The sequence below is a fragment of the Rousettus aegyptiacus genome, unplaced genomic scaffold (assembly GCF_014176215.1).
Source record: "Rousettus aegyptiacus isolate mRouAeg1 unplaced genomic scaffold, mRouAeg1.p scaffold_m13_p_4, whole genome shotgun sequence".
Classification (NCBI taxonomy): domain Eukaryota; kingdom Metazoa; phylum Chordata; class Mammalia; order Chiroptera; family Pteropodidae; genus Rousettus; species Rousettus aegyptiacus.
In genome coordinates this window covers 123033214-123057306 of record NW_023416307.1, presented here as the reverse complement: position 1 = coordinate 123057306, position 24093 = coordinate 123033214, and the positions used below count along the sequence as shown (strand labels likewise).

The 24093-nt window shown below is 37.7% G+C and overlaps 1 protein-coding gene across 1 annotated transcript; it reads left to right on the top strand.

The window, feature by feature from the left end:
* The first annotated feature begins 526 nt into the window (after positions 1-526).
* Positions 527-23756, top strand: CCDC174 (coiled-coil domain containing 174). The gene is made up of 11 exons (XM_016122068.2): positions 527-645; positions 2766-2870; positions 3583-3683; positions 9331-9389; positions 11426-11603; positions 14574-14669; positions 16066-16208; positions 16645-16739; positions 17266-17395; positions 19081-19233; positions 20258-23756. Exons 1-11 carry the CDS (start codon positions 604-606, stop codon positions 20554-20556), a joined length of 1401 nt encoding a protein of 466 aa, XP_015977554.2. The 5' UTR covers positions 527-603; the 3' UTR covers positions 20557-23756.
* Positions 23757-24093: the final 337 nt, after the last annotated feature.

Sequence of the window (24093 nt, the reverse complement as noted above, 5' to 3'; positions counted from 1 at the left end):
AGCCGAATTATGTAAAGTGACACATAATTGCTGGCACATAAAAGTACTATATTGATGTTAGCTGTTATTATGGTTATCTTTATTAAGATTAATATAATAATCCTTATTTCATATGACTTGTGAGAATTAAATAAATCAACGTATGACAATTATCAAACAGTGCCTGGTATACAGCAGGTCTTCAAATGGTATTTAAATATTTCCAGTTCTACTTCACGTTTCTTTTCACTATGAAGATGTGTGAGTACTTTTCTCCCTCCCCAAGATGGCGCAATAGCCACACAAAATCTGTCCCACTCAATATGGCATCTATTACTGAAAGCGATTGCGACCTTCTAAAGATGGTGCCAAACACCAGGCATTTTCATTTTCCGCCCTCTTCAAAATGGCCGTAGCAGTTAGTTTCAAGCGAAGGAACCGATGACCTCCCCAAAATGGTGGTGGACGCTTCTGCACCACAAATGACCATCTCAAGATGGCGCAAGCGTCGCAAACTTAGCGTCATTATCATAAAGATACTTCCGGTTACGCCAAAGGAAGGCGTATGAGTTATGCGGGATACCTTGAAGGATTCTGTTTGGGCCGGGGCACTCTGGAGCGACCATGGACCGGAGAAAGAAACCTTTGGAAGTTACGGCCTCCTCGGTGAGTTCTCCCTGCACCCACCTGACAAGAATCTCGATTTCGATCTAGCTTGTTTCTTAATTCGGAGTCCGAGACCTGGCCTCCCCTCAAACAGGAACCCGGACCGGGCTTTGCCGGTCCGTCACGAACCTGAACCTGGTCTTTTCCCGGTTAGGTGTCTCCTGGCCTCTCTTTGCGGCAGCCGAGCCAGGCCTCCGTGCCAGCCTGTCTCCCTTACGGTCGGAGAGGAATCTCGGCCTGTGCTTGCTTTGCCTACACATTCCCCTTCCTGGTTTTCCTACAATCCAGAGACCAGGAAGGTCCTCCCAGAACATTAGAGAATGTGACCTAGTCCTCAGGATCCGAGAGTGCCCAGCGTCCCCGACTAGGAACTAAAGAGTTGTTAATGCAGCCATAGGATGCGGTGCTTGGGAGCTATAGGGTCTGGCAGGGTAGGGTGTAAGCGGCTTTTTAAAAGTTAGGTACTTCTAGGAAGAAGAGTACCTATTTGTGCCGGCACTTTATATGCACTATTTCATTGACGCCTCCCAACAGCTTTAGGAGGTAGTGCTAGTAATGTCCCCGTTTTATGGTTGATGAAATTCATGTCCAAAAAGACTAAGTGGCTTTTTACAGCTTACACACAGAATTCTTAGTGATAGAACTGGCTCACTCATTCTGGTTGACTCCAAAGGTGTGTTGCCCTTTCCATTACATCAGAACAAATTGCCTAACCTTTGATTTAATCTTAAATTTACTGCCGAGTATTAGGATGTAAGGGGAGTATAAAGGAAAACATCTAAGTATCCCAATATTTGAGCCCTTTTTCCTCGTGTAATACTGAAAATTGGTATTCGTTATGATGTTTGAGGATTAGGAACCAAAAAACTATAAATATTAAAGTTATCCTATCCCAACAGGTTAAAATTAGCAATGATATTAAATAGGAAGGCCATCTGGGAACTGAAAATTTTCTGAGCATCTTTTAAAATTCAAAAGTAGTTGTAGAATAGGAAAATGTGGCTGGAAAACTAATGTGATTAAGAAAGTTGGAAGAGAAGGTGAAAGTTTTACATTTATTTTTTAAAATTTAGAATAAAAGGTCCTGGGATGAGCTGCCCTTTGCATTATTGAAACTCCTGCTAAGGCTGCTTTTTAAATTGATTTCTTCCAGAATAGAAATCATTGAACTCAGTCATTTTGATTTCCCTTAAAAGTTAGTCCATAATACTGGGCTTTATAAGTTAAAATTGACAAATGACCATGTGTATAATACGCAGTTCTCAATCCTTAAAGAGAATCAACTGTCATATTTTTTTCCCCCGCAGAGTAAACAGTGGTGACTGATACAGTCGAGGGCTAGGCCTGGGCATTCACTCAGTTGTCCTGTTTCCTTTGCCCTGGTCTTTCCTGTTCTTGAACCCCGTGATTGAGTTAAACTAGAGTTTCTAAAACATACTAAAACAAATTGGGAACCATTCTTACCGTTCATTCAGTCCACTTTATTTCTGGCTGTTGAAATCTGCCTGTCTTTTAAGGTTCAGCTTGAAGCTGCTTCTTACCACTCTGGGAGGAAATGTTTCCTTACCTGAACTTTTATGCTACTTTCTTCCACTCTTAAAGCCTTAATTACTTCTTTCTGGTACCATTAGTTATCTTATTAGGTCGTGGCCCCCACATGAAGCACGACTATATCTAATTCATGTTTGTATCCTACTCTCCAGTGTTATGTGCCACTCACATAGATATTTTCCCATAGAAATAATACATTGTGATAATTAAATATGGTTATGCCTTATGAAAAAGCCAGATACGGTGCCAGTCAGAAAGGTGTTTAATATTAGTTGAATTTGGATCTAAAAGATGTAGACTTCATTTACTTTGCTTTATCACTCATCCTTTGCCCAGAGGAAAGCCTTTGAATATTGCAAGTTAGAGTAGAAATACATTTTTAACAGAGCTGGATGAAATATGACTTGGTTTTGTTTTGTACTGGATTCTACATGTAAACTTTTAAATTTGTATCCATTTTTGTCCCTTTATAGAAACTTGAAATCTGGCTTTGAGAATTACAGTAGCTCGGAAATCCAGTCCCTCATAGAATTAAATGTTTTTTTGTTTGTTTATTGCTTTTATTCTAGTTGGTAGACCTTAAGGCCGAACTCTTCCGAAAACAAGAAGAATTCAAACAAGAAAAACTTCTAAAAGATTCTGGAGTTTTGGGAAAACCAAAATTAACTAATAAGGTAAAAATAAGATCTAATTGTTTCCATTGATTCCAAACATGGAGAGTTATATCATACTCAGGTTTTTAGAAAGTGTCCATGGTGTCTGCTTACCTATAAATATTAAGGAAAAATCTCTGTTTTGTGTTTGAACATCTACATTTCTTAAATATTAAAATAGAAATTAGTAATATTATTTAAAAGCACATTTTAATGCTCTAATTTTTTAGCACTTTGGAAAAGTACATGCTATTAATTAGTAGTTTGTTGCATTCTCATAGAAGATTATCTAATTACATAGATTTTTTAACTCCAAATCCAAACAAACAGATAATATAGAAATATAGCAAAAAAATGTCAAGGTCTTTAAGAGTTATGAATGGTTTTCCAATTTTACAGGTAGTATTTCTACTATTTATATTACTAATTCTCTGCAATGTATACATTTTCACTAGCATATTGAATTAAGTTATAATCATTCAGGAGATAAAAGAGAAGTAATCTTATGCAGTTGTATAAAGAAATTCTTTATCCAGTTGAGGGCTTTTTTTTTTTTCAGTTCCAGCTTTGCCATGTACTCTTATTTGCAGGACGTAAGTTGGCTGGTAGAATATCTAGTTATCTCTGTTGATTCATAGATCTAATGGTCACTTCTTTTCTTCTGATGTACAAGTAGAGATATTTTGCAGTCATATTTGGTGGTATTGTTTTGTCTTTTTAAATGATCCTCCAGAAACCAAGTATCTGGAGCAAACAGAATGCAGGAGTTTCAAACCGAGCCGAGAAGGATGCCGAACAGAAGATTGAGGAACAGAAGACTTTAGACAAAGCAAGGTAAAGTTGAACGCTGATAAATGTAGTTACTGCTGAGGCCTTAAGCATAGAAATGAAAGTTCAACTTTTACTCTTTTTTGATTTAGTTTTAATTTTTATCATCCTTCTAGCCAAATACTTTGTCAATATAAAATATACTCTAAAAATAATATAATTTGCAGATGTACTTGTCTTAAAAGAAGAAAAGACTTAGCCTCTGTTTAAAAGATAAGAGTCCCAATTTGAGCCTCTTTTGGGAACTAAGATTATCTATCAACAGATATTTAAGTGTCCCCATGGGAGTGTGGTTCTGAGCTAGGTGGTATGACATTAGCATTTAGAAACTAAATTTTTTCCCCAACCTTTTTAACATGAAAAACTTTAAATTAACAGAATAATTGAAAGAAGAGTACAAAGGACATTCTAATACTCTTCACTTACGATGACAAATATCTTTCCACATTTGCCCCCTCTCTCCCTCCCCTCTCTTCCTTCTCCCTCCCTCTCCCCCTCCCACTTCTCCTATGTGTGCAGGCTCATATGTGTAAAGAAACTTCATTAAACATCACGATACTTTACCTGTAAATATCTTGGCGTGTATCTTCTAAGAACAAGGACATTTTTCTACATAGCCACAACACTGTTGTCATACTCCTAAAATTTAACACTTATAAAATAGTATTATCTATTATATGGTCCATATTATCCTAATACAGTTATGTTCTTTAAAATTGTTTTATTTAATACAGGATTCAATCAAGATTACACATTGCATTTGTCATATCTCTTTAGTGTCTTTTAATTTAAAACAATTCCCTTTTTGTTGTTCACCCCAGTTGTTTCTACAAGGTCCCACAATCTGATTAGCCACTAACTGTTTTCGATAAGAACACCATCTAAGTGGTAATATGTCTTTCCCATTGAGTCACATTGTGAGGGTCATAATGTCAGTTTGATAATAAGTTTGATCCCTTGGTTAAGGTAGGTCTTCTAGATTTTTCCACCATAAAGTTACCCTTCCCTGTTTGTAAATAATAATAATGAAGGGGGGAAACTGTGAGACTCTGTGACTATCTTGTTCACAAACTTATTTCCACACAGTAGTTGCGCAATCACTGATGAGTCTTGCCACTTATGAGTTATTGCATTTTCTTGTGATAGGAACTTTTAAGATTTACTTTTTTAGCAACTTTTAAATATATAAACAGTATTATTAACTGTAGTCACCATGCTGTACATTATATCCCCAATTATTTTCTCTTATAATTGGAAGTTTGTACCTTTTGAGCCTCCTCACCTATTTCTCCCACCTCTCACCCCCTGATTCTGGCAACCACCAGTCTGTTCTCTATATCTATTGTATCTATGAACTTATTTTGTTTTCGTTTTAGATTTCACATGTAAGTGAGATCATATGGTATCTTTCTTTCTGTCTGACTTAATTCACTTAGCATAATTCCCTCACCATCCATGTTGTCACAAATAGAAAGATTTCATTCTTTTTTTTATGGCTGAATAGCATTCCACTGTGTGCATGTCACATTTTCTCTATCCATTCATCAGTGGACACTTAGGTTGCTTCCATGTCTTGGCTTATTGTAAATAATGCTGCAGTGAACTTGGCAGTGCATAAATCTTTTCAAGTTGGTGTTTTCATATTCTTTGGATAAGTACCCAGAAGTGGAATTGCTGGATCATATAGTAGTTCTATTTTTAATTGTTTGAGGAACTTCCATACTGTTTTCCATAGTGGTTATACCAGTTTACATTCCCACCAACAGTACCCAAGGGGTCCCCTTGCTCCATATCCTCACCAACACTTGTTATTTCTTGTCTTTTTGATGATAGTCATTCTAACAGGTATGAGGCGATATCTTACTGTGGCTTTGATTTGCATTTTCCTGGTGATTAGTGATGTTGAGCACATTTTCACATACCTGTTAGCCATCTGTATGTCTTTGCAAAAATGTCTATTCAGATCCTCTGCTAATTTTTTAATTGACTTGTTTGGTTTTTTTTTTTTTTTTTTTTTTTTTTTTTTTTTTTTTTTTTTGCTAATAAGTTGTATGAGTTCTTTGTATCTTGCATATTAACTGCTTCTCAGATATGTGATTTGCAAATATTTTCTCCCATTTGGTTGATTGCTTTTTCATTTTGTTGATGGTTTCTTTTGCTGTGCAGAAGCTTTCCAGGTAGATGTAGTCCCACTTATTTTTGCTGTTGTTGCCTTTGCTTTTGGTGTCAAATCCAAAAAATTATTGCCAAGACCGACGTCAAGGAACTTACCACCTATGTTTTCTTCTAGGAGTTTTATAGTTTCAGCTCTTCCATTCATGTCTTTAATCCATTTTGAGTTAGTTTTTGTGTATGGTGTTAGAGAGTGATCTAGTTTCATTCTTTTGCATGTGGCTGTTCAGTTTCCCCAACACCATTTATTAAAGAGACTTTCCTTTCCTCATTGTATATTCTTGGCTCCTTTTCACAAATTAATTGACATATATGCATGGGTTTATTTCTAGGCTCTCAGTTCTGTTCCATTGACCTGTGTGTGTGTTTTTATGCCAATTCCATACTGTTTTGATTATTATAGTTTGTAATATAGTTTGAAATCAGGGAGTGTGATGCCTTTAGCTTTGTTTTTCAAGATTGCTTTGGCTATTTAGAGTCTTTTTTGGTTCCATACAAATTTTAGGATTGTTTGTTCTATTTCTATGAAAAATACCATTGGAATCCTGACAGGGATTACATTGAATCTTTAGATTGCTTTGGGTAGTATGGACATTTTAACAATATTAATTTTTCCATCTATGGCCATGCTACTGGCCTGAACAAACTCGATCTCGTCTGATCTCAGAAGCTAAGCAGGGTGGGCCTGACACTTACATGGGAAACCACCTAGGAAGACCTGGTGCTGTAGGTGTAGAAAATAAAAAAATAAGGGATTGTAAGCCGACAAGGTCCTTGCAATCTGTGAGGTCAACCAAGGTTTGCCTTGCCTTAAAAAAAAAATTAATTTTTCCAATCTTCCAATCCATAAGTATGGAATACCTTTTCATTTATTAGTGTCTTCTTTCTTTCATGTATCTTATAGTTTACAGTGTATAGATCTTTCACTGCCTCTTTAAAATTTATTTCTATGTGTTTTTTCTTTTTGATGCAGTTGTAAACGGAATTGTTTTCTCAATTTCTATTTCTGGGAGTTTGTTATTAGTATATAAAAATGTATCAGATTTCGTATATTGATTTTATATCTTGCAATTTTATTGAATTTGTTTATTCAACAGTTTATTGTTAGACTCTCTAGGGTTTTCTACATATATGATGTCATCTGCAAATAGAGACAGTTCTTTACTTATTCCTTTCTGATTGGGATGCCTTTCATTTCTTTTTCTTGCCTAATTGTTCTGGCCTTCAATATTGTGTTGAGTAAAAGTGGCAAGGATGGGTATCCGTGTCTTGTTCCTAATCTCAGAGAAAAACTTTCACCTTTTCACTGTTGCGTATGATGTTAGCTATGGAAATACTCTTTTATTGTTTACTCCATAACAGAGTTTTCCTTGGCACTTTAATGTGATTTTTCTATCTGGTAACTTTTTATTTATGTACTACTTTGGTTTCACTATGCTTATAAGGAGTCAAGTCTATCCATGATATACAGGACTTCTGCATTCTCTCCAGAGCTCAGTACAGAGACAGTTCCATGAGGGTGTAAGGCCTTTGGCAAGTTATTTATCCATTAAGACACTTTCCTTATCTGTGAAGTGAAGTAGTTAGTGTTTAGTTCATGAAGCCTTTTGGGAGATACATAGTATCTAGTACATAGTGGGTTCCAGATTAGTGTTCCATACTTTCGCTCTCTGATTTCCACCTTCCTTACTTGACTGAAGAAATTGTTCTTTAAAGTCACCGGTGACTTTGTCATCCACTAAATCCAGTGGCAATTTCTTTGACATTTTCCTCAATCTCCATTATTCATTTATATTTTCTTTCTGCCACCTTAAAAGTCTTTTTTTTCTATTACACTGTATCCAGACTTACTGTTTCATGCACTCTTGTCCCTGCCTGTTTTTCTATCTTTATTTTGTAACACTCTCTCCTTTGCTCAGCACCCTCTACCATGCTGACCTTTCCTTGATCATATCAAGCTCATTTTCACTTCATCTTTCCTCTGCCTGACTTGTTTTCTCCTCCTAGATCCTCCCATGATTGGCTGCTTCTAGTTATGTAGGCTAAGTTCAAATGTCGCCTTTACAAAGTTTTCCCCTATACATATCCTACCTGACATAGTGTTCTGCCCAGTTACTCTGTCCTGACAGTTGTGTTTTGTTTTTTAAATTTTTTAAAGTTTTATTTTCACTAAGACAATAAGATTCTACAATAACATAGTTTGTTACATTAAGTCCCCTCTGAAATAGAGCAGCTTAACCTCTTAGAAGTCTATATGACTAAGCTGGTTCACTGAACACTCCATTAATGCATAAAAAGTTTCAGTGAAGCCCTGCTTTTATGTCCTTCCTTTCACAGCACTTCTCATTGTCTAAAATCTTTTTTTCAGTGATTTATTTATTGTTTTTCTTCCCCATCTAGAATGTAAACTCAATAAAAGCTGGGACTGTCTTGTTCACTGCTGAGTCCTCAGCACTTAAACAGTGCTTGGCACAGAGGAGGCATACAGTCAATACTTGCTGAATGACAGATGATGAAGATAAAGATGACACACTGATGGTTTACGTGTGTTATCTAATTAATCTTCATTACAACCTTTAGAGGCAGTGCTGTTTCTTTCCATCTATTATGATGCGGGAATTGAGGGATGCGAGAGGTTAAGTAACTTGTTCTAAAGTACACAGCCCTGTGACCAAGTAACTTTACTGCTTCACAATGCTGTTAGAAATGAAAATTTCCATTAAGATTAAGTATGGTTCTTCATAAAAGCTCAGGTGACTTCTTTGGGGCTCTTTGCCATCATTAAGTATTTCTAAAATAGAAAATTGCTAGCCATCTTATTAGTTTCTCCCCACTGAAAATTAATGTCACCAGAATTAACATTAACAGAGAGGCTGCTATATTGAAATACCACGTTGATGTTTGTTTTTTATTAGCTGTGTGTCATGAATATATTATTCTAGTTCTGTGAAAACTGGTATTAATACATTTTTAACAGGCTTAGAAGAAGTTGATCTCTAGTTCCCTTAGAGAAGCCTAATAAGCCATGGACGACCAGGGACCCTCGTACAAAAACAATGCAAGTTGTTTGCATTGAATTTGGTGACCTGCTTGGAAGGTTGCAAATTGAAAATGTTTTTGTTTAGACATTGCTCTCTCTTTTTGATATTAAATTATATCTGGTATTTAAATTAAGTTAGAATCTTCATTTATTTATTTATCAAATGAATTAATGATTGAGCACCTACTATGTGCCAGGTATTGTTTTAGGCCCTGAGATACAGTCACAAATTTAGAGAAACATGGGCTTGCAGTTAGTTGGCAAAGAGATGTGGCTGGGTTTTAGGGTTTCCTCAGGCTGGCGTGGTCAGCTCTAGTTACGGCCGCCTCATCATTAGGCTGGGCCTCTTGGGCAAGTTGCAGCAGTGAAGCTGAGGGTAGGGCAGCCTTACTAAGGTGGCAGTTAGAAGACATATCTAATACTTGTCTTGTTTTCTTACAGGGAGAAATTGGAAGAAAAAGCTAAATTATATGAAAAAATGACTAAAGGAGACTTTATAGGTAAATAACAATTGTTTATTTGCACTTTTCTGTAATTCATACAGCCCTATGGTCTTTTGTTGTTCATTAATAACTATAATAATAGAGAGAACTTTAACAAATCAGATTGATTACTTTCTGTGCCAGAGACAAGAAAATCAATAATTTTCCAATTACCCAGTGCAGGAACATGTTAGGTGCTGTGAGGGGACAAGCAAGTACAGTATAGGCCAGATCTTCTGCCTCTGCCCTCAGCGGGCTTGTCATCAGTGAAGGGAAGTGGCACAGAACAAAGCAGAGTTAGGAAACTAGGTCTAAATAGGCTACAATTATGAACCATTACATCTGCGTTAAAAAACTAAAGGAATTATATCAGGGTGCTAGAGTTAAGTTTTCTATTTCCCTGTTTTTCTCTATTTTCTATTTTTCCTGTGATATGCTTATAATTGCTTTTAAAGTTTAAAAAAAAAAAAAAAGATCCCCCTTTTCTTATAACCCTCAGAAACGGAAATCGAACCTACAGTTAGACAACAGTAGAAGAGCTTTTATAAAGCAGTGCATATTTCATTACCAAAGGCATATGTGGAAGTCTTTAGGGAGAAGAGGGTCTCTAATAGAGTCTTAAGGGCTTTAGAGAGCTGGAAAAAGGAATTCTACAGGGGAGAGTGATGAGAGCAGATCAGCAGACAGCGGAGAGGGCAGAGTTGGCCAGGCAGACTAGTGCAGCTGGGCCCAAGGAGCTGGGAAAGGGGGCAGAAGGGCAGCAGGAGAGAGGCAGGCCGAACCCCCACCCAGCTCCTTCTTCCCTGACAGCAGGGGCAGTTTCCTGTATGACAGGAAGCCCAGCATGGGAGTCAGGCACTCTCGAAGCTAGGGACCATGGGGAGAGAGAGGCTTTGCTTTTTTCTTGAAGAAGCAGTGGGGGGCGGCCCACAACCAGGAGGCCTAACTTTTATGTGGTCTTGTAACTCAGCTCTAGGAAAGCACATCTCTTTCCCATTTGAGGTATTTTGTGGCTTTAAAAGCAACTGTCTGAGAAAACCTTTATTAAAAAAAATTCAAGCCTTTTCTCTTTAGAGTCAAACTTTACTTGTTTATACAGAAATCGAGTCCAAAGGAGTGTGACTGTAGATGTAGAGATTTGGTTCTGTCTAAACTACAGGCCTACCTCCCGATAGGCATATTGGGCTAACATGTTTGGGCAAATTAAGTTTTAGACATTCAGTTTTTCTCCACTGTACAGTGGGTAACACCAGCACCAGATAATAGAGAACCTAATATATGTTCCATCTCAAAGAAAAAGTCTCAAGTGACTGTATCTTAAATCCCACATAGTGAAACTTCATGTAAATATTATTTGCACATACATCAAATATCCTGAGTTAAATTCAAGTTATGGATTGCTGTTTAACTTAAAGCGTATGTTTCAGCTCAAGTAGGTTATAATCCCTGAGGGCAGATAGCATCTTACACATCTCTGAATGTCCTCCAGATCTTGGCACCATGTCTTGCCTAAAAGCGATGTTTGTTGGATTGAAAAGAATTCAAGTTACTTCTTTTACCCATATTATGACCCTTAAAATATTTATTATACCACAACAATATAATTAGGATTAAGTACTACAGCCCACCAGATTAGAGAGGTGTATCACCTATAACAACAAGGTCTATTGTCCTACTTTGATGACGTGGGAAAGGTAGTTCTTCTAGATTATATAATTGGCTGTATGAGTCTTTTGAAATTAAATGGTTTTATCTTAAAATTACATTCTGAGACAGTATTACTTAGGATATTGACAAGGCAGCAGAAAACTGCAGACTTTTTAAAGAATTTTTGCATGTTTTTCTGTATGTTTATGATAGCCTATTTACAGCTTCCCTATCAGGTCCTGAGGTGGCTCTGTGTGTTTGTAAGTGTTCTGGGGATGGAGACGTCAGCCAGTGAACTGTAAGGGGCACGGAGGCACCCAGAGATTCATGTGACTGCTTCATATAAATTCCACGTGTGCTTTTCTTCATCGATATCAAGAATCTGACAATTGATTTTTATATCCTAGATGAAGAAGTGGAAGATATGTACCTTGTGGATTTCACACAGAAAATCATAGACAGACACAAAGAAGTGGAGGCGCTTGGTGCCAGTAGAGATTCTAGAAAGGCAGAAGAAGGAGATGAGGATGAAGAAAATCTTTCTGAAAAAGATATACCTCCCCCGCAGGACCCCAGTGAAGAATGGTTGGTGATATTATGTGATTTGATCATATTAACATCATCAGACTTGGCGTTTACTTTTTGACAATGACTTTGGTTGTTATCAAACAATTCCTCTTTATTCTTCCTCAGTTTTCTTTCTTTTAAGACTCCATTTTAAGTAAGGTTGGATTTACAGGTGTAGAAACAGTAGTGCCAACGAAGAAATCATTACAAATGAAGACTGAGCTCTTGACATGTTCCAGGCATTGTGCCAGGTGCAGGAGGCATTCATCTGCCTCTTTCATTGATGTGAAGGAGTTGTTTAAGCAGAAGTATGTTCCCTTGTTACTAGAGCTGCTGCCTTACCCATGTCCTTATTCAGACATCGTAGAATCATTGTCTAGGTAGTTGGCGATATGTGTTCCCATTAAGCCCTACTCTGGCTGTGACATTTTTTTGGCAGCGTAGACACATAAACCTTGGACCTAGACAGCACTAGCTCTGCCTTTCCTTGGGGATGTGACCTTGATCAAGTTCCTTACCTTTCTGAGGCCCGCCCAATTTCTTCACCTATGAAGCAGGGATGGCAATGCCTACTTTCTCTGATTGTTTGCCTTAAACTCCCTACAAGAAGTAAGACTGACTAAGATACCCAAGAAACTGGTGTCTGTGGAGTATAAGCAGGCATTTTGTAAATATTTATTACTGAAATTATTTTGAATTTCACCTACACGTAGGTGAATGGTGGGGAAACCAAAGTAGTCTTTAACTTATGAAGAGACCAATGTGTCAATAAGAGACCAGAATGCATTCTAATGATTTTCTCTACTTAAAATGTTGTTTAGAAACGTGTTTATAAATACTTAAAATTGGGTAGAGATGCACCGATGTTTTGAAAATGTCCTGGGAATAACTCTGCCTGCCCACCCTCCTGCCTGTGCAGAGCCCACCCATCTTCCCTTCAAGGCTCAACTATCCTCCTCATTGTGGGGTCTTTGTCAAGAACTGCTTAGGATTGTTTGCAGCATTAGCTGACTTTTGTCAGCCTTGAGCCCTTTGAGCAGGAGTTGTTTATGAGCTGAAGAGAGCAGACCCAACTACTGTGGAGCACAAAGAACAGCATCTTCATATTACCAATGGTGTCTAGAGAAAGCATTTGCATTGGGGCAGAACAGGTGTCTTCTTACCTACTTTCTAAAAACTTATATTTGGGGTAGGTTAACTTGCTGTGTGCTTACTATAAACTACCGAAAGAGAAGCACATACAATACAGTCTCTTCTAGCAATGCCGCTTCATTCTAAGTGATTTCTCCCTCGTCTCAACCCTGGTAGCACTTGAATACTTTCTTCTCCTTTGGGTCTTACCTTTTCTTTATTAATACATAACTGGCCTCATTAACAGGAAGAGATTTGAGGCAAACTTTTGGTACTTTTAATATCCTGCCTGCTGTTGCTAGTAAGCGTGCACCTTAACTTCTCCCAGAGCCCTTTAAAGGTGGCATGACTGAGCCCTCTTATGTTACTCTGGTGCTTCAAGTAATTGTTTCCCTGAGCACTTGTTCAGTAATTGCTGATTATATAGAGCAGTTGGCTGACTGTAGTCTTGCCACTGCTGTTTTTATGGGATCTGTATGTTTTGGAGGCCTTCTCTAGAAACAGAATAGTCTATGATTGCTTTTCATAGCAGAAATTTTATCTCCTTTGAAAAGTTTAATATCCTTTTTTTTCTCTTATTAATGCTTGTAAGATTACAAGCAATTCGTCAGTAATTTGAAAAGTTTGGAGGGCAATCGAAGGTGTTACATGCCACCTTATGGTGAAGGAAGACACATTGCAAGCAATTCTGAAACTTTTTGTTTTAAAATTAGGCTCCAAAATTGTTAACTGCTTTTAAAATCTTTTGGTAGCTAAATTCCAGGTGGTAGAAGATCTTTCTGCAAAGATATTGTAAATAACTCAGACCATCTGGCTAGATGGTTTTCTTTCGCTATTCATTTTTTTTTAAGAAAAAGAAGAAAAATTGCTTCCTTCAGTTGGAGGTTTTATTTCTTGTGGTAATCAGCTTTGGGACTATAGTGATAGATTCCCATTCTGTTTTTAAATCATGGGCCGACAATTGGAATCAGCGTGTGTGAGAGGAAAGAAATTACTAACAAAAGTACAGTCATATACATGGAAATCTGACCTTGAATTGGTCCACCAGTAATACTCACCCCTTTCTCTGTTTTTAGCACCCTACCAAATGCTGTGGGAAATTCCTTGCCCATAATTAAAAAAAATAAAAAATCTGTTGTATCAGAATGTAAATGAAATGTTTTCCATGAAAATCTGTCCCTATTTCCTGTTGTGAGAAGTGAAAGTATTTCATTTACTTTGCTGTCTTCCTGGCTTCCCTAGCTAGTTTGGGCAAGATTAGGAAAGAGGAACTAAGGGTAAAAAGATAACAGACTGGCCTGCTGGTGAGGTACTTTTGTGGTACAAAAAGTGTGTCTCTTGGCTTCCCTCCTACTTAAAAAGCATCCCCCAAATACCATGGCTTATAATAAGAAATAAATTTCCGATTCATTGGGAAGAATTAGACCAATTAGAAGAAATAAAAGAAAGAATAAAATGTCGGATTTGGGAGAACTGAGGAAATAAATTGAGTCTGGTACAAAACAAAGTTTTTACAATGCCAATAAAATATTTAGATTTGTCTAAACAACATAAGTTCTGAGATGTTGCAGCATATGTCTGTATGGGTATTTATTTTTGAAATCAGATATACATGATCAGTTATGTTCAATTTTCCTAAAACTAAGATTTAGTAAAGAGCACAATGTATTTATTGTATGTCAACTTTTAACTTTAAAAAGTGTGTTCATATCAGTGGTAGTGGTCTCTCAGATTGAGAGGCTGCCTTGGTAGTGAGGCCTACATTAATTTTTTCTTTTACAGTACACTAACTCCCTAACTTAAGGAATCATATATCATTTACAAAGCCACCTTCACAGCTTTTCACTTTTATTTCAGGGTGGATTATGTGGATTCTTTAGGGCGATCCCGGCGCTGCATGAAAAAGGATTTGCCACATCTGCTGGAGATGGATAAAAATCTCCAGGGAAGGCTGTAAGTAGTGTGTTATATGCAAAGTTCTCCCCATGTTCGAAATGCAGACACAGGGATAGTTTTGTGGGCAAGGCTGTAATTATCTTTGGTGCTCCAGTAAGGAGATCTTTTTTTATGTATAAGAATATTTGCTGAAGCACTTTTTATCATGGTTGGCATACACATGCACACCTAATCCACACTCAGGGCACAACCTGAATGGATGATTTATATTGTGTAACTACTAAAAGGAATGAGTTTGAGCTATATTTATTTACAAGCATAGTACGGAGATCTTGTGGGTTCGGTTCCAGATTGCTGCAATAAAGTGAATATTACAGTAAAATGAGTCTCACGAATTTTTTGGTTTTGATTTCTCAGTGCATATAAAAGTTATGTTTACACTATACCGTAGTCCAGTAAGTGTGAAATTGCATTATGTCTGAAAAAAGCAATGTACACAATTAAAAAATAGTTTATTGCCAAAGAGTACCAACCATCTGAGCCTGTTGGAAAAATGACACCAATAGGCTTGCTCAGTGCTTGTTTGTCACAGATCTTCAATTAAAAAAAAAAAAAAGCAAACAAACAAAATATCTGTGAAGTGCAATAAGGTAGATAAAGCACAATAGAGTGAGGTATGCCTGTACTTGGAAGGATGTCTAATTACAGAGTAACGAATTTTGCATAAGCCTAAACCAAACCAACAAACTCCTGTGGATAAAGGTGTTTAAGAATATACACTTGGTTATACCACAGCAAGTGTGACCAGGGAGGAAGTTGGCTTAACTTTTTCTTTTTACTTTTTTGCATTTCGAAGTAAGGAAGGGCCTTATAGCTAGATTCCCCCCCCCACCCCCGCCGTGTGGCCTAAGACACACCTAAGAAATAACTTACTAAAACATGCCAGGGAAAAAAATCAACCTCACTAAGTGCAGCTTTTGTGTGGATTGTGTTGGGAGAAGGTCCACCTTCTCCAAGTCCTCCAGGTTCCGGTGGGCCTGAACAAAGGAACAAGTGCAGAAGCCCTGAGCTGTCTGACAGCACATGAGGCACTGGCCCAGCCACAGCGTTATGCGACTTCCTTGGCCTGCATGGGAAACCATCTAGAGATGGTGTCCTCCCTGCCTGGGCTGCCTCCCTCTATTCAGCCCATGACCTGGGTAGGGAGGAAAGTGGTTTGTCTTGAGTGGGGTCAAGATTCCATTACGCTAATGTAATAAGTTAGCTGCTTGATTGAATAAAGGTGAAAACTGTTTTTGCAATTTCCCAGTGGTATGGTGGATCAGAAAACTCTATAGGGAATTGTCATCTTTATTCACTAGAGTTACTTATCTGTGATCCAGCTGACTGAACCAGAGCATTATTGACTCACAGCTCTTGTCTAAAGACAGTTTTTGCTTTATTCTCCTACTAGTTTTGTTAGTCCTGCTAATGAAAAAACCTTACTATCTGAAGACATGAGAAAAGAACTTCAACGCCAGCAATGGGAGGAAGAAGAAAGGGAGGCCCTGAAAAGGCCAATGGGGCCCATACATTATGAAGACATTCGTGAAAATGGTATAATCATCTTACAGCTTTTAAATCATTTTTTTATCTTGAACTAATGCAAGCATAAAGTAATCATAAAGCAGCAATTCTTACATAGAAAGAAAGATTCTACTTTGGAAATGGAAAATATCCCTTTTGTTCACTTCATAGCCTAAAAAATATTCATATTGGGAACATCTTCCTAATAGAGGGTTTGTTCCCCAAGAGAAGTAGAAACAGCCTAAGACTGAAAACTAATGAATTTTGTTAGGTTTATCACTTTGCAAACAGGATGAAAAAACTTTCTAACTTATTTTGTTTTTTGCTTAGCTGTCTTAAAAAAAAAAAAAAAAACTTGTACCAAGTATCACTGTATTTCTTTTTGCCAAGTTTCTTGTAGGATATTTGGTTTTAGTGTAATTTATAATGTTTTGAATAATTTTAACTTATTTTTGACTTATTTCAGAGGCCCGGCAACTTGGTGTTGGATATTTTGCCTTTGCCCGAGATAAAGAGTTAAGAAACAAGCAAATGAAAACTTTAGAGATGCTGCGTGAACAGGTACAATTTAAATTCAGAGTTTATGTTAAGAAGGATTTGAGCAGATGGTTTCTTTTTGGACCATACTGCAAAAAAAATCTGATAAGTTAATTAGAAATTTAAATTGATATTCAGAATACAATTATAGGTTTCATAAATTGCTGTATTATTTTGATGTTTCAGACTTTAAGATTATTGCTGCTCAGAAGTTACCATTATAACTTTGATGTCTTAAATTTGGTTTTAACTATGGTACGATTGGAGTGGCGGGGGTGAGAAAATAGGAAGTTATGTAAGGGACTAAGGAGTAGAACAGAACTGGTTGGTTTTTTTAAGCCTTCCGGGATGCTCTGTAAACTCATATAAACTTCAGAAAACATCAGAGAGCTTGCATGAGAATACTTCATGGGTCTTAATTTTGAAGATTTCCAGGATAGCTTCTTAAAGGTGGCATGAAAATCAACTAGTCTATTTTTAGAATAACAATCATTTCATCCTTTTAAATAGAAATATGCATTTGGCTTAAATAATTTTCTGTTCTTTTCAGACAACGGATCAGAGAACAAAACGAGAAAACGTAAAGGAAAAGCGAAAGGCTATATTAGAAGCAAGACTTGCCAAACTCCGACAAAAAAAGATGAAAACAAAAGAAAACGGAGCAGAGGAAGAAAATAGAGGTATGTCATGGCTCATGTTTCTAAACTTCAAAGGGAAAAATTTTAATTCAATTAATATCTCAGTAATGTCTTGGTAATTACAATACAGAAATTAGCCATTTAGTTTTATTCTCTAAGCAAGCACCCTTGAGGTACTGTCAGGAGCGAGCAGTTTTTATGACAAAAGCGATGCGGAGTGACACTCCAAGGAGTCTTTTTAGGTTATAGTTAAGGTAATTAATAGTACATTGTTTCACTTCATAGAACAGAACAGTTCAGTAACTGAGACTTGGTTTAGTTGTTTTAAACCTAATTTTTTTTTGCTGTGGTCACAGTTTTTGTTGGTTATTATATATTAATTTATTTTAAAGAAAACAATACATTCACAGAGTCAGATAATGAAATAAAGAATTTACAAACGTGAGTGTGGACAGCTTACCAAAGGACTGTTAAAACACTAGGAAACACAGTTAAGTGTTGTGGTCAAACTAGTTCACTGTATGGGTAATGCCAGTTTAGGCTAAATTACCATAACAAAGAGACCCCTACATAGACTGCCTCAAACATGAGGGAAGTCTTCTCTCTCTAACACTTCAGAGGTGTTAAGTGTCCAGGCAGGTAGTAAGTAGCTCTGCCCCAGATGACCACGCAGTCCCAAGCTTCCTCCTGTCTTGCTCTTTCTGCCATCCCCTAGAGGGTTCCCCTCACCTGCACAGTCAAAGCTTGCTCCCCAGCACCTGTTTATGATCCAGCCTGGGGAAGGAGGAAAGAGTGGGAAAGGAAACCAGCTTCCTTTTTAGGAATGTGAGTCAGGAGTCACACACAGCCTATGCATTTACATCCCACTGGCCAGAACGAAGTCTGTGGTGCAGCACCCACTACAGGGGAGGCTGGGGAATAGCCTCTCTAGCAAGGTGCTATGTTTCCAATTGAAACAGGCATTCTGGTCCCAAAAGGAAAATAGGATGTGTGGGCGTTAGGGGCATATAGAAGCCTTTCCAGCCTTCACAAGCCTTATGCTAAGCCATGGGCCATTTTCTAGTTCTAAACACAATTTCAGTTTAGCTTTGAAAGGAGACCAGAAATACTTATGAATTGGAAAATCAACAGTTTAGTTTTATGTAAATGCTGTCTCCCTGTAACATGTTAAACTTTGCATATTTTTACTCCTGAATATTTGTCATTTTCACAGATGTAAAACACCACCATAGTGTTTTTAAAAAATCCATTTTCTTTTAAAACATGGTCAAAATGAATAGCCTGTAGCCTGTTGCCAGCTGTAGTTCTTCTTCATGACACTAAATTCCCTTGCTTTGTCTGAGTCCCTTTCTTTATTTGAGTAATTAAGGGGTTTCTGATACTTCAGTAATTGGTCTGGAGTAACACAGAGATTTTGAAATCCATCCAATTTGGATTTGAGTCCTGGCTCTTATAACTCTCCACCTGTGCAGCATTTCTGAACTTAATTTTCCTCATTTATAAAATGGAGATAAATTGGGGATACCAATACTGACCTTACTAGGGTTGTTACAGAATTAAATGAACTATTGTATACAGAGTACTTAGCCCACTGCCTGGGACATGACAGGCGCTCAGTAAATACTGATTATTACTTCTACTCTCAGGATAGCGTATTTTATTTAAAAACACTTTTAAGTAGCTTTAAATTTTATTATAATGAAATCTTACTCCCTTGCAAAAAATAGATGGAGGTGTTATCGGGCCTTTGCCGCCAGAACCAGAGGCCGTGCCAACTCCACATGTTTCCACTCAGAGCAGCAAAGTAGAAGTCATCGTTCAGGAGAGGAAGGATACCAGGCCCGGAGTGCCACATGTCCGGGAGTGGGACAGAGGAAAAGGTAAGGGGGCTGGGCTCCAAGGTGTAGAAACCTTTATAGCAAAGGGCCCTGCACGAGAGGTTTTTCTGAGCTCCTCATCCTAGTGTGATTCTGGTGAGTCTTAGAGGTCTTTGAGACTTAAGGAATTCTCTAGACCCTCTTTGAACTTGTTTCCTCTCAGTACCCAGACAGTAGCTGTCTACAAGCAGAAGCACTAGAAAGAGTGTTTACAAAAGACAAGGATTCACAAGGCACCATGTCAAAAGGATGAGTTTTCTTTTTAGAAGAAAGTTTTCTGAAATTCGCGCCGCCCTCACGTGGTTTTGCAACTGTGGAATGCCGTTTCTCAGGAAACGCTTTTAAAATCTCATGATGGTTTGATATTTTAATGTATTCTGTTTGAGATTTTTAGTGGTCTCTTTTATTTTATGTTCAGTTGAAATGTTCTGCATGTCAGTGTCTTAACTTGGATTTACATATGTTCCATTCAGTTACGCAGAATTTTCTGTAAATACCCTGTAGAGTCCACAGCAACTTCTCTTCGAAGAAGGCTGTGTTTTATGCCTTTTTTGAAAGAGATCGTGTTAGCACTACATTAGCTCATACTGTTTGAACTGAGGAGGTCCAATACTAAAATAAAAGATATGCAAATAGGTGAGTGTGGCTGTTAGAAATAGAGATGAAATACCTACTTAGATTTGGATAGTTTTCTTGTGTCTTCTAAAATTCAAAGAACAACATTTGTGTTTGCTCTGAAGACCTACAGCATCATGTCACACAAGCAACTTGAGTGTTTAATTTTTCTGTATTTCTCTCTCAAATGTAGATTTAGTACCTTTTTGACAGTGTCTCCAGAGCCTTCCTCAAACCTTTGCCCTTCTGCTTCCTTATACTTTATATTATAGCTTTGTTATTGCTATCCTTGTTATCCAGAGAATTTGAGGTGGCTTTTGAGAAATACATACAGTGACTGAAAAGTAATAACAGTAAAAATTCAGCTGATTCAATAATCTGTTCTAATAATACTCTTTTTTGTTTTCACTAGAATTTTCCTTCGGGTACTGGTCGAAGAGGCAGTCAGATCTCTGGGCAGAGAGAGATCCTGAGTTTGCACCACCATCGGATTACTTTGTGGGTCAAAAGAAAACGGGTTCTTTCAGTAGCCAGACCTGGAGCAGGTCTGCACCTACACAGAATGACCCAGGGCAGTACCCTGGCCAGAGCCATGACCCCAGCTGTTCACATACATCATCCACTCCTGCCCCCAACAATCCGCCACAAACTACCACGGTCACTTTCGAAACTCTGGATGATATGATATCATATTATAAACAAGTGACATGAACTAGAAAACATTCTGACTTGGGTCCATACTATCAATGGTGTGCCTTCCTCTCCCAGGGCGGGGAAAATGACTTTAGGGACTGGATTGTAACTTTATCTTCCTGTCCTTTCCATAGAAGACACGGGTGGGATTTGTTAGCAAGGAAGAACGTGAATGGCACTGTGGGAAATCTGTAGCCACTTGGCTGTTCATTTCGTTCTAATTGGTATGGAAGAGACATATTCATCTGGATTTACGTGTAAGCTGTGATAAAGTAGAAATATTCTGTAATATTTCACACCAAGGAGTTTACTATCCTGTCTCTTTTACACCCACTCCCATGACTTACTGAGATTTGAGGGTTCCATTCCTTTCCTTTTGCAAATACTAGCACATAGATGTCTTTTTTCCAAGGATTCAGCTTCTAGATCCATTGATGGAGCATCTCTCAGGAATAACTTTTGTCTGTCAAACAGTGGCAAATGAGGGGATACTGTATGAAAGGCCAAGTGATCTAATCTCTAAGAGGACCCTGAAGCTGGTGGACTAAAACATAAATGATAGGAAGACCGGGGGGAGAACTTTGTAATCCAGAAAAGTGGAAGTTGAAGTCACTAACTTTTATTGTCATCCCATCCTAAGTGATTATCATCACCTGTGCATAGTGGGCATTCAGTAAGTATGTGTTAATGACTGGGGTACATGCGGGAGCTGTTGCGTCTGGTTAGAGAGTGAGATGCTCCCTAACTGTAAAGGATTTTCCAGTTCACCTGCCTCCCTGTTATTCCCACTGTAGGCCTTCATCACTCTCTCAGAAACTTGATTGGGATAGATTTGGGTTAGAGTGAGGGGCAGGTAGGTCCCTTCATCTTTTCTAACAATGGGTGAGTGAGCAGAGCACCAGAAGGGCTACCTGTGCCTGGGTATTGTCCCCGTCCTCGGTCTCCTACACCTCAGTGTCCTCTTTACAGCTGCAAACAGTCAGAGTTGGCCACCAGGCACACAGGGTTCATAGGGCCACCCTACCATGCCAGTGAGTCCTGTATGAATGTGCTAGAGCAGATCTTCCACATGCCCAAAGGAGTCCACCTTCTCCTGAGCTTTGTAATAAACATGTTTTCCATTTCCACAGCACATTGGTGTTGGTGAGGGTGCCCCTGTTCTCATTACAGATTGCAAACTGTAGTGCAGAGAGGATCGGCAAGTAATCCCAGGTGACATCTAAATGGCAGATCTGGGCTTAAATGTAGTTTGTTTTGGCTCAGGTTTGTTCCAGGCTTATGCTTTCTCTAAAACCCTCTGCTCTTAGTCTTGTTGCTCCAAAATCAAATCCCAAATTCTAGAAAGTTTAGACTCTAAACTCCATATCGGACAAAGCTGCCAGACTTATTTATGGTCATTTTGTCAGCCTACTCAGGCAAATACCTCTTTTAACAAATACACATTAAAACCAACTGATCTGGCTGCTTTTTTAAATAGAAATTGACAAGCTGATCCTAAGATTCACATGAAATTGCAAGGGACCTATAATATCCAAAATAATCTTGCAAAAGAACAAAGTTGGAGATCTCACACTTAATTCAAGGCTTACTAAAAAGCTATAGGAATCAAAACAGTATGGTACTGATGTAAGTATAAACATATAGATCAATGGAATAAAGTTGAGAGTCTAGAAATAAATCCATACATCTATGGTCAATTGGTTTTTGACAGTGGTGCCAAACCATCCAATATAGAAAGAATCGTTTTTTCAACAGGATTCTGGGATAAATATCCACATGCAAAATAATGAATTTGGACCCATAGCTCACACCACGTATAAGAGCAATTCAAAGTGGATCAAGATTTAAATGTGAGAACTCTAACTACAAAACCAACTAAAACAGCTTGTAGGACAAGAAAGGAGCCAGAAAAATGGAATATTAAAAAAATAAAATTCTGAGACGGCCTAGAATCAAAGGGAAATAAGGAAAGCAAACAGACAAATCTGAGGAAGGTGGAAAGAAGATGCGTTTATAAGGTAGAGCAGAAGAACTAGAGGCAAATTGTGAAAAAGGGACAAACAGGAAGACTAGTCAGGCAACACTACACCCATGAGTATGGAGCCAATGGTCATGAAAGAGGCCACCAAATAACCTTTTGTCTCCCAGAACACCTAGGGTGGGTAGTGAAGCAGTCTGTGCATAGTGGCTCATCATCACTGTCAACTAAAGACTAAGATTTTCCCTAGGATTTCAAAGACTGTATAAACCTATTTCCAAACCACTTTTAACAGCAGACATTTAGTCTTTTGTGAGCCCAGTTGTTACATTCTCTTCTATTTCAGATCCAGAGTTCTTCAGATGTTAATACAATTTGTTTTACTGTTGTTCACAGGCCTGATTTGTACAAGTGTATCCAACAGATGGCATTAGAGGTCTTAGACTTCAGATCCACACTCTAAAACAGCACTGCCCAAAAGAAATATGATGTAAACCATTGTTTCATTTTCAATTTTCAAGGAATCACATTTAAAAAGTGAAATTAGTTTTAGTATATACTTCAGTATATTCAAAATATTATTTCCACATTTAATCAATATACAAAAATATTAATGATATATTTTATATTTCACACCAAGTCTTCAAAATCCACTGTGTATCTGCTTATATAAATTTTCATCATAGACACTTGATCTGTATTTAGACTTCATAAAATGTCAATTGAAAAAGTAGATTCACATGCCGGAGCTGTTCCAAACATCTTTTGCCATGTTTAAAAGTTTGCAAATAACAATCAGGTACCAAGTTTTAAATTTAAATTAATTTAGTCCCTTATTCATTTTAATGTCATTTCTGATGCTCAAAAGACATGTCTTATAATACTGTACTGCACAGTACAATTCTAAATGATCTATTTTTACAAGCTCTAGAGTCTGACTACACATCATCCTCTCAGTAGTAGTAACTAAAGGATTGACAAACAGTTTTTTCCAGGTGTACATGAAACATTCAAGATATTCTTATGGCTGTGTTTAACTTGGGAGCAAGAAGTGGTAAAACCCCTTGTCAGTAAACATGACCACACCTTATTCATGATTTTGTAGAGCTAAGTGAAATGTTCTGGATCAGAAATTGCTTTGAATTATTTTTTTCATTTTAATCTTTTCTCCAGGCCTTTTGTGTGTTTTGATACAGTTCATTTGAATTGGCTAAATAAATCATTTTGTTTGCTTGCAAAATTCCCAAAGGAGAAACTTCAAATCCATATACATGAGATTGCTGCTATGTATAGCCATACATTTGCCAAAGACTTGTGTAATTTATTTTTTCTTAAAGCCATAGTGCAGCCTACGGGGTGGTTTTCAGCTAACCTTGTTGTGACATACAGAGGAGGCAGTAGAATTTAGAATTTGGAATGAGGGTGGGTACTGGTCTTTACAGTTAACGCAACAGAGTAGCCACACCGTATTTAGTTTCTTTCAGCCAGTAAATTGAACTAAGTTATATGTCAAGCAGTTCTTTTAAAAAACTACATGGCTAAGGTAACGATCATTGAAAATAATTTGTTGACCTGGG

Bases quoted from the DNA above. Each gene is read 5' to 3' on its own strand.
- CCDC174 (XM_016122068.2), top strand. From the start codon at position 604: ATGGACCGGAGAAAGAAACCTTTGGAAGTTACGGCCTCCTCG. The intron at 16,209-16,644 runs GTATAATCATCT...GACTTATTTCAG, and splicing joins TGAAGACATTCGTGAAAATG to AGGCCCGGCAACTTGGTGTT. The intron at 19,234-20,257 runs GTAAGGGGGCTG...TGTTTTCACTAG, and splicing joins GGAGTGGGACAGAGGAAAAG to AATTTTCCTTCGGGTACTGG.